We start from the raw sequence: 17,108 nt of genomic DNA on the forward strand, positions 1-17,108 counted from the left end.
TAAAAGTACTTAGAAGTTGGGAGGAGCTTCCAAAAAGGCAAAAACTTCTATTGTTATCATTAATTAATTCTTCAAAGATGATCAGAGCATCATGTACAGTACTAACCTTAAAGGTAAAGGGACCCCTGACCATTAGGTCCAGTCTTGGCCGACTCTGAGGTTGTGGTGCTCATCTCGCTTTACTGGCCGAGGGAGCCGACGTGCAGCTTCCGGGTCATGTGGCCAGCAGGACTAAGCCGCTTCTGGCGAACCAGAGCAGCGCATGGAAACGCTGTTTACCTTCCCGCCAGAGCGGCACCTATTTATCTACCTGCACTTTGTTGTGCTTTCAAACTGCTAGGTGGGCAGGAGCAGGGACCGAGCAACAGGAGCTCACCCTGTCGCGGGGATTCAAACCGCCGACCTTCTGATCGGCAAGTCCTAGGCTCTGTGGTTTAACTCGCAGCGCCACCCGCGTCCCTAGGGTACTAACCTTACCTGTCATCAAAGAATTCACACGGGGTGAAACAATATATTTGTCCCTGTAGGCAAGATGTTGGGGACCAGACAGGATCCAAGAGTCTAAAAATCCACTTGGATCTATTTATATTACAGTGGTATCTTGGTTTACAAACTTAATCTGTTCCGGAAGTCCGTTCTTAAACCAAGGTGTTCTTAAACCAAGGCGTGCTTTCCCACAGCAGCGGGAGACTCAATTTACAAACGGAACATTCTCAGCAGGAAGCGGAACATGTTCTGCTTCCAAGGCAACGTTCACAAACCAAAAGATCTATTTCTGGGTTTGCAGCGTTCTTAATCCAAGTTGTTCATAAGCTAAGCTGTTCTTAAACCAAGGTACCACTGTAAATACATTAGCAGAAGACCAGTGGGGGCATTTTAGTTTCTGAAAGATGAAAGCATCAAAGAGAAATCAATAGCAAGGAGAAATAAAAGGAACAATATATGCAGGTAAGGTAAAGTGCAATGACTTGCTGTCTGTTCTGCCTTTCCTTCTGATGGAGTTGGGAGGGGGAAAAGCATGTCTTGCTCTCTGTGTGGATCCAATGCTGTGGATCTATGCCTCTCCCCAGACACAGAACAAGAGAGCAAGATTTGTGTGAGTCCTCTCCGTCTTATATTCAGCCTGCATATATGTGTAAATAAAACCTATCCGAAAGACACCGTCATCGCCAGTTACCTTGATTCTGAAAGACCCAAACCACTGTGGACTCATGACAATCTGTGGAGAAATCTGCTGAGACATTGAACATGCTCACTATCTAATACCTGCAACTGATCTCAGTATTTACATGTGATTTGTTAAATAGTTTTCCTCTGTGCAAATGATCTACACCAGAGGTTTTCGACCTTTTTGGGTCTGCTCTTGACCAACTACAGTCATACCTCGGGTTACAGATGCTTCCGGTTATGCGATTTCGGGTTGCGCACGGCACTGAACCCGGAAGTACTGGAACGGGTTACTTCTGGGTTTCGGCGCTTGCACAGAAGCGCTAAATTGCACTTTGCGCATGCGCAGAAGTGCAGAATTGCGACCCACACGTGCGCCGAAGCGGCGATGCGGGTTGTGAACGTGCTTCCCGCACGGATCACGTTCGCAACTCGAGCGTCCACTGTACACCCTTTCTGCTGCACCGCTGTGGGGCTCAGGAGCCCAGTTATATCCCCCCCCTTATCTGCAGAGCCGGCAGCCCCTCACCCCTTTTCGAACACCCTCCCTTGTGGAGCGTTCCCTTAGCCTCCTCTCCTCTCCTTGCGAGTCCTCTGGGCAGCCGCTGCCGCCGCCCTTGGTCTCTGAGCTGACCCCCCACATTTCCCCTGGAGGAAAGTTTGCAACGTCTGAGAAGGGGGATGTTTTGGGCTAAATAAATAAATAAATTCCCTGAAACCTCATCAACTGTGCCCAATCCCTATAGAAACAAAAAGGATGTGATGCTTGGTTAGGAACGTAATGGGGCTCCAGGACTGTTTTTATTTATTAAATTTGTATACCTTAGGGCAGTTCACAACACACTTCTGTAGATAATTTTAGGACAATTTCTACCTCAGAAACAGAAGCAGAGATAATAAAGTTCGCTAGCTGAGGGTTTCCCCACCTTTTCCCAAGCCTCTAGAATAGCAGGATCAGTGTTTTTTTTCCCCTTTTAGGGAATTGCCTCAGATGCTCACAAGGAGGTGGGCGACCTTTGGGACCCTCCAGCGGTTGCTGAACTACAACTCCCATCACCTTGGCCACTGGCCATGCTTGCTGAGGCTGATGGGAGTCGTGGTTCTAGGAAGTGGCCGTGCAATATTTTTATTGATATATAAATCTATATATGCTTTCGTAGATTTTCACGGGTACAGGAATGCAGGTTTTGGTGTCCTCGGGTGTCTTCCCGTGTAAAAGATGGGGTGTCTAGGCGACGTTTCGACGAGGTCTCACTCGTCATCTTCAGGCTGGTGCTTTCGGCTTCTTGTTACTGGAACAGAGCGGGATCTCAATGTTTGAGTTCCTATAAATACTGTAGAGGGGGTGTGGTGTCTAGCCTCCAATGTTCTGGGCAGAGAGGAAGTTCCTAGGCTAGTGTGCCTTTTCTTCTTTTGTTCCTTAATTACTTGAGAGATACCTTGAGTGATTTCTTGAGTGATATCCTGAGTACCACTTAGGTGGGTCATTAGGTGTGGATTAGTTGCTAAAGTCTTTGTGTCTTGACCTCTTGAACTTTGTGAAGAGTTTTCCTGAGAAGATGGCTGTATTGCACTTAGTTGTGTTTTGGCTTGGCTTCGTGTATAGGGGCGAGCTGTGGTTTTGTGGCTTGTGTCAGCCAGATCTGTGTAGGGATTGCAGGGGGGTGCAGCATCCGGAGGTGCCACCATGGATTGGCTACTGGATGGTGTCAGTAATTCATCTGTGGAGAGGGTCTGGGTTTGGGTCTGGTGTGGTTGATTGGTGTTGGCGTTCTGTGTGCCTCTGGATCTGGTGTCAGTTTTTGTGGGGAGGGCTAATTTCCAGATGTCTGGCAATTTGGCCACACGGGAAGGAAAAACTGGATAGCTTCCTCACACATCTCAACAACTTACACCCCAAAATACAATTCACTATGGAAATAGAAGCCAACAACCAACTTCCCTTCCTTGACGTCCTAATCTACAAAAAACCTGATGGCTCCCTAGGACACACTATCTACCAGAAAAAAACACACACCAACCGCTACTTACATGCACAATCACACCACCACCCTGCACAAATAAACTCCGTAGCCAAGACTCTCATCTCCAGAACCAAACGCCTGGCTGACAAAGACCACTTGACAACTGAGTTACAGAATCTCTCAAATGTGTTAATTGCCAATGGATACCAGCAAAACAGGATTACGAAGCTAATCCAAAAGGAAACACCCCCCAAAAACCAAGACACAGAAGAAAACAATGGCATGGCCCTCCTTCCTTATATCAAGGGCACTACAGATAAAATTAGCAAAATCCTCCATAAACACAATATCAAAACAGCCTTTTGCACCAACCAAAAAATAGCCAATATCCTCAGAAACCCCAAGGATAAAATCCAGTTGGAAAACCAAGGGATCTATGAAATACCCTGCAAAGTCTGCCCAGCCACGTACATTGGACAAACAAACAGACGAATAAATGCACGTATCGCAGAACACAAGAATGCCGTCAAAAAAGAAGAAAAAACTTCCTCTCTTTTCCAACACATGAAAGAAACAGGACACGAAATTAATTTTGCAGATTCCAAATTGCTCTTTAACACGGAACATCACCACAAGAGAATAATCATGGAAGCCATCGAGATAGAGAAACACCCTCACAACATGAACAAGCGTGACGACACATCCCGCTTGCCAGACATCTGGAAATTAGCCCTCCCCACAAAAACTGACACCAGATCCAGAGGCACACAGAACGCCAACACCAATCAACCACACCAGACCCAAACCCAGACCCTCTCCACAGATGAATTACTGACACCATCCAGTAGCCAATCCATGGTGGCACCTCCGGATGCTGCACCCCCCTGCAATCCCTACACAGATCTGGCTGACACAAGCCACAAAACCACAGCTCGCCCCTATACACGAAGCCAAGCCAAAACACAACTAAGTGCAATACAGCCATCTTCTCAGGAAAACTCTTCACAAAGTTCAAGAGGTCAAGACACAAAGACTTTAGCAACTAATCCACACCTAATGACCCACCTAAGTGGTACTCAGGATATCACTCAAGAAATCACTCAAGGTATCTCTCAAGTAATTAAGGAACAAAAGAAGAAAAGGCACACTAGCCTGGGAACTTCCTCTCTGCCCAGAACATTGGAGGCTAGACACCACACCCCCTCTACAGTATTTATAGGAACTCAAACATTGAGATCCCGCTCTGTTCCAGTAACAAGAAGCCGAAAGCACCAGCCTGAAGATGAGGAGTGAGACCTCGTCGAAACGTCGCCTAGACACCCCAACTTTTACACGGGAAGACACCCGAGGACACCAAAACCATAAATCTATATATATATATATAATATTTTTTTTAGTTTTCAAGTACAAAAGCAAATTTATACATTCCATACATCTTAATTACATCTTCTCTTTTTTGACTTCTCTCAATTTGTCTGCCATTCCTTCCTATTGTTACTTTTTACACATTTCTGCCCTTTTAACCCTTTCCCCTCACAGAGCTTCCTTAAAGCTTACAAACGTAATTTTATTATCACTCAGTTTTTGCATATATTGGATAAACTTTTCCCAATCTTCTGTAAATCTTTGATCTCGCCGATTCCGGATCCTTCCTGTCATTCTGTCCAGTTCTGCATAATCCATCATTTTAGTTCTCCATTCTTCTATCGTAGGCAATTCCTCCTGTTTCCATTTCTGGGCCATCAATATTCTTGCTGCTGTCACTGCATATAAAAATAACTTCTTTTCTTCCTTATTTATCTCATTACCTGTAATGCCTAGTAAAAATACTTCTGGTTTCTTAACAAATGTATATTTCAACATTTTCTTCAATTCATTGTAAATCATTTCCTATTGATATATAAATCTAACCAGGCCTTTCAGAATCAGGCAAAATGTTTTCATGTATCAAATAACCTGATAAAATACTGGCCTTGGCCCAGTATACCTGAAGGAGCGTCTCCACTCCCATCGCTCAGCCCAGACACTGAGGGTCTTCTCTGAGGGCCTTCTGGCGGTTCCCCCACTGTGAGAAGCGGAGTTAGATGGAACCAAGCAGAGGGCCTTCTCGGTGGTGGCACCCACACTGTGGAACTCCCTCCCACCAGATGTCAAGGAGATACACAACTTTTAGAAGACATCTGAAGGCAGCCTTGTATTGGGAAGCTTCTTAATGTTTGACGTTTTATTGTGTTTTTATATACACTGGTTTATACACCCTTGTTTTGACTGCCACTGAAAGGCGAGCTTGCCCCCTTCCCAGTCCCCCTAGGCTTCAGCTGCAGCCATTACAAGGCCAGTTGCCTCGCTACGGAAAGGACCTTAGCCCAGTTGCGAAGCATCTCCCTTTGAACGAAGAGGGTGCTGGGTTCAAGTCCAGTCAGCACTGGGCAAGATCCATCCTTTCCAAAATCGCAGAGGAGTCGTCAGAATCTCAAAGGGGGCAGCTTGGAAATATTTCCTGCCCCTCTTCTCTCCCCCACCGCTACTCCTTGCCCCTTTAACATTTTTTCTACCTTTAACTCTTGCATTGCAGGAGGCTGGACTAGATGACCCTTGGGGTCCCTTCCACCTCTACATTTCTTTGATTCTATTAAATTCCTTGCTCCCTCTGTCCCCTCGCCAAGAAAAGAGACAAGCAGCACACTTGCTCAGGGGCGCATTAATAATAATAATAATAAATTTTATTTATATCCCACCCTCCCCAGCCAGAGCCGGGCTCAGGGCGGCTAACACCCGTAAAATTACAATTAAAACGTAATAGGAAAGTTAAAATACAGGTTAAAATGCAATTTAAAATGCAGCCTCATTTTAAAAGTAGCTGATAGATCAAGACCATAAGAGGAGGGAAACATAAGGGTCAGACTGAGTCCAAACCAAAGGCCTGGTGGAACAGCTCTGTCTTGCAGGCCCTGGGGAAAGATGTCAAGTCCCGCAGGGCCCTAGTCTCTTGTGACAGAGCGTTCCACCAAGTCGGGGCCAGCACTGAAAAGGCCCTGGCCCTAGTTGAGACCAAGCTAACCACCTTGCGACCTGGGACCTCCAAAATGTTGTCAATGTCAGCATCGCCCTTGAGCCAGTGTCACCAACTGGACTCATGCACTTCAACCCCGACTGGGCTAGGCGAGCTGGGTAGCACTTCCAGAGACCACCAGGTCAAAGTGCTGTGGACTCACAGCTTAGAGTTGTGAGCACCGGATTCACTCCAACAAGAAGACAGTCGTCGCACAGCAGAGTATAGCAGAGTCTAGCAGAGCATAAACGACTTGGAGAGCAGCTCTGTAGAAGTCTCCGATACACTGACTGACTGACTGGCTCTTTGATGTGGTGCTGGAGCGGAATAAGTAGAGAGCAGAGCACTGCCCCTCCTCTCTGGAGAATCAGCAGACTCATCAGCAGATTCTTGGATATGGGAGGGGTGAAATCTCCTCATCCATTTGTGGACGTTACCAGGAGAGGCGGTCCCCTAGGTACGTGGGTCCTAGGCCGCATAGGGCATTGTCCCGTGGGGCAGCGGTATCACCCTGTGCAGTGATGGGAAAGGGCTGCTCTAACCACTAGACTTCCTCCCCCCCTCTTCAAAGTTTTTTTCAACTGATTCCTCCCCCCTGGCCACGTTTGCTTGGGAACCCGAAGTGGAGGCGAGTCTCCCCGCCCCCAAGAAAAGATGCCCGGATTCCCATCTGTGTGCGCGCAGGGCGCACGTTTCCTCTTTGGCACAGAGCGGCAGTGCTCGTGCACAGGCTTTGCAAGGGTTAAAAAAGAACCGGATTCCTAGAGAAGAAGGAAATTTGGGGTGGAAGCGAGGGAGGGGGGGGCTTCCTTCAGAGCAAGAAGCAGCTCCCCGCTTTGCAGAGGAAGGAGCCTCTGCTTTTCACCACCGCGCGCGCTGCATCTGCGGCTCCTCCTGCAACCCGGTGAGATTCTGCAACATTTTTTGTGGAAAGGTGGAGGCGTCGCATGGGAGACGCAGATCAGGTGATCCACCGCAGGAAACAAATAGGGAGAGGGGTGGTTCGTGTCTCCGTTCCCCATTTTCTATTATTTAAGATAGAATCACAGAATCGTAACATTGCAAGGGGCACCCCCGGGTCATCTTGTCCAACCCCCTGTCCAATATTTTGCCCATGTGAGACTCGAACCCACGACTCTGAGATGAAGAGTCTATTGCTCTACCGGCTGAGCTGGGGTTTAAGGTGAGTCGGCGAGGTGGAGTTGATCAGTGGGAGTGGATTGTCATTATTGTTGGAAGGGACCCTGAGGATCATCTATTCCAGCCCCCTTTAATGCAGAAATATGCCACTGACCCATATTTTATTTTGCTGGAAGCTGCCAAGAGTGCATGGGAAAACCCAGCCAGATAGGCCAGGGTATAAGCAAAAAATTATGATTATTATTATTATTATTATTATTATTAAGGAGCAAACATGCACTGAGGATGGGAGTTTGGGCTTCTCCTGGCCTGCAGGCGACATATCTCTTGTTATAATTGTTTAAAAAGGTAAAGGGACCCCTGACCATTAGGTCCAGTCATGACTGACTCTGGGGTTACGGCGCTCAATTCGCTTTACTGGCCAAGGGAGCCGGCGTACAGCTTCTGGGTCATGTGGCCAGCATGACTAAGCCGCTTCTGGCGAACCAGAGCAGCGCACGGAAACGCCCTTTACCTTCCCGCCGGAGCGTTTCCTATTTATCTACTTGCACTTTGACGTGCTTTTGAACTGCTAGGTTGGCAGGAGCAGGGACCGAGCAACAGGAGTTCACCACGTCAAGGGGATTCGAACCGCCGACCTTCTGATTGGCAAGTCCTAGGCTCTGTGGTTTAACCCACAGTGCCACCCGCGTCCCTTTATAGTTCTTTATGCACATGTTTATGCACGTGTTCATTTCTCTCTTCCCCATCTGTGTAGACAAAAGAGGCCCAGCTTCCTGGCTTTGTAGCGCATGTGCGCATTCAGATGTGAGGGGATCTTCGAAAAGCTGCTCTGCTAAAAACCGGCAGCCTTTTTGTCCGAGGAGTCGATTACGCAAGAACCCAAGTGAAAAAGATGGAGAGGTAGAAGGTTTTGGATTATCACAAAAGATGCAGGAGGGAAGGATTAACAATAGGGCCCACAAAGGGGAGGAGGGAAGTCCAAGAGATTCCTTGGAATCTTGTTTTTATGTTGGATGTTGGATAAAGGTAAAGGTAAAGGTACCCCTGCCCGTGCGGGCCAGTCTTGACAGACTCTGGGGTTGTGCGCCCATCTCACTTAAGAGGCCGGGGGCCAGCGCTGTCCGGAGACACTTCCGGGTCATGTGGCCAGCGTGACAAAGCTGCATCTGGCGAGCCAGCGTAGCACACGGAAGCACTGTTTACCTTCCCACTATAAAGCGGTCCCTATTTATCTACTTGCACCCGGGGGTGCTTTCGAACTGCTAGGTTGGCAGGCGCTAGGACCGAGCAACGGGAACGCACCCCACCGCGGGGATTCGAACCACCGACCTTTCGATCGGCAAGCCCTAGGCGCTGAGGCTTTTACCCACAGCGCCACCCGCATCCCGTATGTTGGATATGTGACTGTAAAATTTTAATCTGAAAAACCAAATAATTTTTTAAAAATAAATAAAATGAAAGTGAATAATGAACAAGAGTGAGGCAATTGGACCTGGCTGAGTTAGAAAGGAGAAGTGGGGTTGCCACTACCACATTTGCAGCCTTGTTCCTCATGCTAGGGACGCGGGTGGCGCTGTGGGTTAAACCACAGAGCCTAGGACTTGCTGATCAGAAGGTCGGCAGTTCAAATCCCCGCGACGGGGTGAGCTCCTGTTGCTCGGTCCCTGCTCCTGCCAACCTAGCAGTTTGAAAGCACGTCAAGTGCAAGTAGATAAATAGGTACCGCTCCGGCGGGAAGGTAAACGGCGTTTCTGTGGTTGCGAACGCTGCAGGTTGTGAATGTGCATCCCGTACGGATCATGTTCACAAACCAAGCGTCCACTGTATGAGCAATCAAAATGAAAAATATGTTTTCATCAGAGAATGTTTTTTCTGCAGATAAGAGATGGAAGAACAAGATTCTCGAAGCAGGAAGCCAGCCTGACCGCATCATGACAGGGAGCACTGGAGAAATTTGGGTTGGAAGCAGACACAAGACATTGAAGGAGAACATCCATGGCTCAGATGCGCACTGCCAACAGTTTAGGCACTTCCAGTACCAGGAGGCTAAGGGACCCCGAGAGGTTTGCAGCCGACTCCACCATCTTTGCCGTCAGTGGCTGAAGCCGGGGAGACACACCAAGACTCAGATCCTGGATTTAGTGATCTTGGAGCAGTTCCTGGCTCTTCTCCCCCCGGAGATGGAGAACTGGGTCAGGGAATGTGGAGCGGAGACCAGCTCCCAGGCAGTGGCGCTGGCAGAAGGTTTCCTCCTGAGCCAGGCAGAGGAGAAAAAGCAGGAAGAGCAGCAGGTGAGAATGTTTAATCTACATTAAACCTACAAACATGAGCCCCCAGATGTTGTTCGACTAAATCCATCATCTCTGAGCATTGGCTGATGGCAGCTGGCGTTCAACAACATCTGGAAGGCTCTGCTTTGACTGGCCCTGGTTTTTTGCTTCTTTGTTTTCCCCCCAAACACAAATAACACAAATAAACAATACAAACAAATTCTTGTCTTCTACTTATTTTTCCTAAACATTGTTAGGTGAGCTTCCCCAAGTCCCCCCTATCAGATTTTAATTTTACTTCATCCTTAGCAGTTTCATATATCATGATTTTTAACCATTTGTTAATCACACCTTGTTGTTTTTGTTGGTTAGTCGTATAGTCGTGTCCGACTCTTCGTGACCCCCTGGACCAGAGCACGCCAGGCACTCCTGTCTTCCACTGCCTACCGCAGTTTGATCAAACTCATGCTGGAAGATTCAAGAACACCATCCAACCATCTCATCCTCTGTCGTCCCCTTCTCCTTGTGCCCTCCATCTTTCCCAACATCAGGGTCTTTTCCAGGGAGTCTTCTCTTCTCATGAGGTGGCCAAAGTATTGGAGTCTCAGCTTCAGGATCTGTCCTTCCAGTGAGCACTCAGGGCTGGTTTCCTTAAGAATGGATATGTTTGATCTTCTTGCAGTCCATGAGACTCTCAAGAGTCTCCTCCAGCACCATAATTCAAAAGCATCACACCTACTTTTACCATAAAAATATTCACATTTTATCACTTACAAATAAAACTATTTTAAAATACACTATCTTCTACTTCTAACCCTACAGCCTATATCCACTTCCAAAGCTATTCTAAGATTTAAATATTCACATATTTTTTTCAAATATTCTTTAAACTTCTTCCAATCTTCTTCCACCGTCTCTTCTCTCTGGTCTCGGAGTCTCCCGGTCAGTTTGGCAAGTTCTTCTTCGATAGTTGGTAAATCTTGTTTCTTCCAATTCTTCCCTAGTAGACTGGCCCTGATTTTGATTTGATTTGATTTATTATATTTCCACGTCACTTTACATTCTAATGAGTCTCAAAGCGGCTTGCAAACAATAAATAACAGTATTTATTGGAACATTATGTAAAATAATTAGCAGATCATCAGTAAAACAATTGCAATCTACATAACACTGGTAACAAGAAGAACATATGTTTAGAGAAGTTTGGAAAATGTTTATTGAATATATGGGGGGAAATAGTGTACACTTGAAAACGTGGGTGGCATTAAGATAAATTCAGCAGTGTAAATAAGCTTTGATGGAAGTAATAATGGAACACTGAATGGTTTAGTTTATGTAAAATATGCAGGGATTTATGCAAAATGAACCATGGAAAGAAGAAGGGAAGTCATTGATATTTTAAGGTTGTTTAAATTAATATTTTAAAATGTAAAGCAGAAATAAAACAATATTATCTTTTTTAAAATGCCAAGCGTTGTTACATGGTCCCAAGCAGGTCAGACTGTGGGTGCAAAATTCTGTACTCCCTGTCCAAATTTATTTAGAAATCATCAAGGTTTTCAGCTGTGTCATTTCTCCCCATTTAATGTCTTCCTTCCTTATTGCTGTTGTTTCAGGTAAAGGGTCTGTTTGCTGAAATGGGAGGTGATTCCCCTGCGACAGAGACGACTCCATCAGACCCCAGGCAGAAGCCATTGGGTGAGGATCAGTGCAATGTATCTCAATTTGTTCTCTCTCCATGTTGTGAATTGAACTTCCGTGGAAGTAGTTGCTATTTGGAGGTAATGAACTGGAACCAACTTCTTCTCAAATGTACTGAGGAAATTCCACTGACATTCTGATGGTCTTAACTTTTCTAGAAAAATAGGCATCAGAACTCACCGTGAACACCAATAATAATAATAATAATAATAATAATAATAATAATAATAATTTATTCACTAGCTATTCTGGGCAGCTCCCAACAGAATATTAAACACAAAAAAGATCAAACATTAAAAACTTCCCTAAGCAGGTCTGCCTTCAGATGTCTTCTAAAAGTCAGATAGTTGTTTATTTCCTTGACATCTGATGGGAGGGGGCCACTACCGAGAAGGCCCTCTGCCTGGTTCCCTGTAGCCTCACTGAGAGGTGCCAGAACTGAGTTCTGTTGAGTTCCAACTGGAAAAAAAGCCCTGGTCTTAATACTGATGCTTGCCCTAATTTCTGTCCCACTAGAGTGAATCTGATGTTTCAAGAGGGAATTCCTTTCTATTTTAAGTGATGGGGCTTTCATTCAATCACACAAATGTCTTATTCATATTGGTGCCAGTTATAAAAAAAAATACATTTTTCCTGGAGGTATTTTATCACCCTTACTGCTGCTCTAAGAAAAACCATTTGCAGACCTTAGCTTTCCAGGGGACACACTTTTTTGGATAGCAGGATTAATAACATCTCAACCTGCCCAATTTGTGAATCTGGTGGAGTTGAGAAGGCCTTTAAAGTTGCCTCTTCTATGAACTTTCTAGGCAAAAATTCCTTTCTTGTTTTCCTCTTGGACCTGATATGTACCTTGTTCACCAGCATTCATTACCATTCATTACTATCCAAGTACCAACATTTCCTCCAGCATTAAGAAAATACCAGCCAGGTCTCCGAAAACCTAGGAGAGGTGGGGATGGGGTGTGTTTTGTTTTGCTGTATTTTAGAAGTTATTTCTATTTTTGTGCAAGCAAAATTCTTGCTGCTCTAGTCGCATACATGAATAAATTTCTGTACACTTTAGGTAGTTCTCTCCCTATAACTCCCAAAAGAAAAGCTTTTCGGGTTTTTTTTACAAAGGTTATTTTAAACAACCTTTTCAATTCATTATATATCATTTCCCAGTAAGCTTTCAGCTTACTACAAGACCACCACATATGAAGCTAGGATTTTTTCTAAGTTAGGCATGCATTTCAGAGGTGAGGATGTCCTAATGGCTCTCTGGCACGTTTGTTTGTCTCCTTCAGGCGAGGGAATGAAGCGGCCAAGACATCCTCATTCATTTCCTCTTTGTGGCGGAGCAGAAGGAGCCGCTGTGGAATCGGATCAGGTGGGACAAGGAAACTGGTTCAGACTGAGGGCCACATTGTTATCTGAGCAACCTTCCAGGGGTGGGTGAGAGCAGAGGGGTGTGTAGTTTCTACACACCCCTCCAAGTTCAAGGTCATATTCCAGCAGGTCAAAAACACTCAAGGTCGGTATGAATTAGATTGGGGATGTCAGGAGCTCGTCCTACACTCAAGTAGGACCCTGGTAGAGACACATGCCCGACTGGCATGTTCTCTCCCTCCTGGTTGTTCGTTTGGGAGCTTCAAAAGCTTTCTTCAGCCCGAACATCATAGCGACCGATGCCAACAGACACCGGCACACTTAGGGATCTGCAGAGTGTTCGCAGCTTGCGTAACAGACCTCAGCAACTCAGCATTTTGGCTAATCTACTTTGTTTACATATAAAACACACACAGAGCACTGCAACATGGCTCCTTCTCTCTCTAGCATCAGACAGCAAAGAGAGAAGGAAGAAAGGACAGTAGTCCCACTTCACAGAACACAGTAACACAAACATCCTGTCTCTGTCACTTCCCACTCTGTGGAGTCAAAACATACACCGTCATGTGATAGACAACTATCTCATGACTGCCATCATGGAGCAGAAATTCTAACAGGGGAGAAGTGTTGCTGGGGAGGGGCAGCGTCACAGGAATGTGCCGGTCAGTAATCACTAATAATAATAATAATAATAATAATAATAATAATAATAATAATTTATTACTTATACCCCGCTCATCTGTATATTATATGCAAGGAGGTGTTTCCTTTTTTCTTTTAGGGTCCAGTGTCCTTTGAGGATGTGGCTGTACATTTCACAGAAGAAGAGTGGGCTGTGTTGGATCCTGACCAGAGAGCTCTGCACAAGGAAGTCATGGAGGAAAATAGAGGCATCGTGGCCTCTCTGGGTAAGGCTCCCTGTTGGATCATAATTCCCATTTTGAAATTCAGTACTTTTTAGTGCGCGGCGAACCCCAATATTCTGATGTAGCTCCATAGTGTTGGAGCATCGGTTGACGCTCGACTGGGTGGCGAAGACCTTCCCACACACGGGGCACGGGCTCATCCGCTTCCTTTTGTACAGCTTCACCAGGTTTTTAATGAAGCAAAGGAATCAGGCTTTGGGGAATCGGCTTTCTCCTCCATGGCAGTAAATAAGAAGATCAAATGAAAGGAACGTCTTACCAGTTAGATTCTTTAATAATCCCAGCGAGAGAACAAAGAACACATCTCCTAAAAATGGTGGTGCTCCCAATTAAGGCTTACACCCCCTCCGTCCCTATTGATCTATGTTGCTCCTACTTCTTGTAATCTGAGCTTGTTCTCTCTGCACCTTCTGCTTTGAGACTTTCTGAGCGCTTCTCGACCTTGGGGAGGGCAGTGGAGGAATAATAATAGTAATAGTAATAGTAATAGTAATAGTAATAGTAATAGTAATAATAATTTATTATTTATACCCCGCCCATCTGTCTGGGTTTCCCCAGCCACTCCGGGCGGCCTCCAACAGAATATTAAAATACAATAACCTATTAAACAATAAAAGCTCCCCTAAACAGGGCTCCCTTCAGATGTCTTCTAAAAGTCTGGTAGTTGTTTTTCTCTTTGACATCTGGTGGGAGGGCATTCCACAGGACAGGTGCCACTACCGAGAAGGCCCTCTGCCGTATTCCCTGTAACTTGGCTTCTCGCAGTGAGGGAACCACCAGGAGGCCCTCGGCGCTGGACCTCAGTGTCCGGGCTGAACAATGGGCGTGGAGACGCTCCTGTTCCAAATCTACACTGTTCCAAATCTAAACTGTCCTCCTGTTCCTGGGAAGATTGAGGGTCAGGGGGAGGGAAAGGCTCACACCATTCCTCCTCAGTGTAGCCCCTCCTCAGCACGGTCCCTGACAAAAGGTTGCAGCCTGGAACGATCATTGAACGATCGTCCCCACGGACATGTCCTTTCCCAGATTGATCTCTGGTTCATTCTGGTGGTCAGAGACGTTCTCCTCCTTCTCCAGGCCCTGAAGCCCTCTGCAGTTTACTTTGAACTGACAGTTATCTAATGTATTCTCTCTGAATATAATCACAATCATATTCATATGCTGGGCTCAGGGTGGCTAACACCAATAAAATTTCAGTAAAAACATAGTAAGGAAAAAAGAAAAAGGAAAAAAACAATTTAAAATACAGGTTAAAATGCAATTTAAAATGCAGCCTCATTTTAAAAGTCAAAACCATAAGGGGAGGGCAACAAAGGGTCAGACTGAGTCCAAACCAAAGTCCAGGCGGAACAGCTCTGTCTTGCAGGCCCTGCAGAAAGATGTCAAGTCCCGCAGGGCCCTGGTTTATTGTGACAGAGCGTTCCACCATGTCGGGGCCAGTGCTGAAAAGGCCCTGGCCCTAGTTGAGAACAACCTAACCACCTTGCGACTTAGGACCTCCAAAATGTTGTCATTTGTGGACCTGAGGGTCCTCCGTGGGGTATACCAGGAGAGGTGGTCCCATAGGTACGTGGGTCCTAGGCCGCATAGGGCTTTAAAGGTCAAAAACAGCACCTTAAACCTGACCCTGTACTCCACCGGGAGCTAGTGGGTCCTTTTGTTGTGTCCTTGACCTGACTGTTTTGAACTGAGCAGACCTTTAAAAATGTAAGTGTCAGGGGTTCAGGAGCAGAGGCACAGGGAAGAGAGGAGATGGAGAGCGAGGGGGAGGAATCCGAGGGGAGCGCAGGAGATGAAAGTGGTCCGAGGGATTCCATGAGCCTCTCCAGCGAATCGGAAGATTCACAGAAGGGGGCGCCAGCGGCCAAGGGCAGGGGGTTCCCAAGGGGAACGCTCCAGGAGCAAGGGGGCAGCAGGGACTCCCAGAGCAGTAGTTGGAAATCAGGACCAGCTTCCCCACCAGAGCGGAGTGGGGGGGAAGAGTCCCAAGCATCGGGGCCAGTGCATTCCCCACCAGGGAGAGAAGACGAGACAGGGCTGACCACGCCTCCATCGGAGAGTCTGACAACGGGGGGAAGGTCAGATCCGGCCAGCGTCCCGGAAGGGGGAAGCAGTGACACAAGCAGTGTGACGGTTAGGAGAAAGGTCACTGGGTTGGCGCGAGAGGCAAGTTCAAATGTACAGGAGCGCGGGACAGCAGAGAATGAGGATTGGGAACCTGGTCCTAAAGCCCGTCGGAGGGGGAGGAGCTGAGCGACTCAGCGTCGGAAGAGTCCAGAAAGGGCAATGCCCCAGCGGGCAGGAGGACCCAGAGGAGGAGAGAACAGCGCAGAAGGTGGAGCAGGGCGAGGATCTTAAACTGGTGCGGAAGGGGAGGTGATTCAGACGGGACTTGGCCGATCTAAGGTCTAAGACGTAGGGCTGCACGCTCTGGCGTTGAAATGGAAACTAAACTTCAATAAAGACTTTTGTACATTACATCAACCTGGCGTTGGTCCTCTGTGAGCTGGGACCTAGAGGCAGCTCTGACAGTAAGTTTCGGAGTTTTTAGCGAGGCAGAACTAGCATCCCAGCCATTTTCTGTTGGGGCAGAGAGCTGACTAGCATAAGAGACAGAGCAGATTTGGTTTGACTGAAATAATAATAATACCCCCCTTATGGAGAAAAAAGTTTGGCCAGTAACTAAAAAGGGCCCCCCACTCCTGATCTTTCTCAATATATCTAATATTTTCTGCACATTTCCTCTATTCCAGTCTCCATCTTCCAATCTAGGAGTATTTATTTATTTTTCTGGATTAAAAACTTTTATATCCTAACACTGCATTTAATAAAAATCTAAAGGGGGGAATTATTGCTTGTATAGGCCTTGCAAACCTATAAGATAGGTGAAGTTGATTAGACCGAGAGAGTGTGATTGGCTGAAGACCATCCAATGAGATTCACCCTCTCACTAGGAGCTGAACATACATCTCTATGGCCCAAATCCATAGCACTCCAGTTGTCAGTTAACACCAGTCAACAGAAGAAGTTAAAATCTGCCTCCCATCTAAGTCCTTCCAGCTTTCCCATTATCAAAAGCATTGAAGTTGTTATAATAATAATAAAAATAATAATTTATTATTTATACCCCACCCATCTGGCTAGGTTTTCCCAGACATTCTGGGCGGCTTCCAATACAATATTAAAATACAGTAGTGTGTTAAACATTAAAAGCTTCCCTAAACAGGGCTGCCTTCAGATGTCGTCTAAAAGTTTGGTAGTTGTTCTCCTCTTTGAAATCTGGTGGGAGGGCGTTCCACAGGTCGGGAGCCACTACTGAGAAGGCCCTCTGCCTGGTTCCCTGTAATTTGGCTTCTTACAGTGAGGGAACCACCAGAAGGCCCTCGGCGCTGGACCTCAGTGTCCACGCAGAACGATGGGGTTGGAGACACTCCTTCAGGTATACTGGGCCGAGGCCGTTTAGCGCTTTAAAGGTCAGCACCAACACTTACTGGAAACATACTGGAGTCAATGA

At 46.5% G+C, this 17,108-nt stretch overlaps 1 protein-coding gene and 1 long non-coding RNA gene across 2 annotated transcripts in view; one reads left to right on the forward strand and one right to left on the reverse strand.

Annotated features, from left to right (window-relative positions):
- The window catches only part of LOC310835940 (uncharacterized protein), a 59,090-nt gene that overhangs the window by 24,741 nt on the left and 17,241 nt on the right, over positions 1 to 17,108 (forward strand). Inside the window, exons 3-5 of the mRNA XM_083720895.1 lie at positions 11,213 to 11,294; positions 12,587 to 12,669; positions 13,450 to 13,576. Coding sequence (XP_083577021.1) covers positions 11,213 to 11,294; positions 12,587 to 12,669; positions 13,450 to 13,576 — 292 coding nt within the window. The remainder of the gene's footprint in view (positions 1 to 11,212; positions 11,295 to 12,586; positions 12,670 to 13,449; positions 13,577 to 17,108) is intronic.
- Positions 57 to 777, reverse strand: LOC310838174. The gene is made up of 2 exons (XR_014560763.1): positions 473 to 777; positions 57 to 106 (listed from the first exon to the last, which is right to left on the reverse strand). It is a non-coding gene; the product is annotated as an uncharacterized lncRNA (long non-coding RNA).

This window comes from Podarcis gaigeae (assembly GCF_964106915.1).
Source record: "Podarcis gaigeae genome assembly, chromosome: 2".
Lineage (NCBI taxonomy): Eukaryota > Metazoa > Chordata > Lepidosauria > Squamata > Lacertidae > Podarcis > Podarcis gaigeae.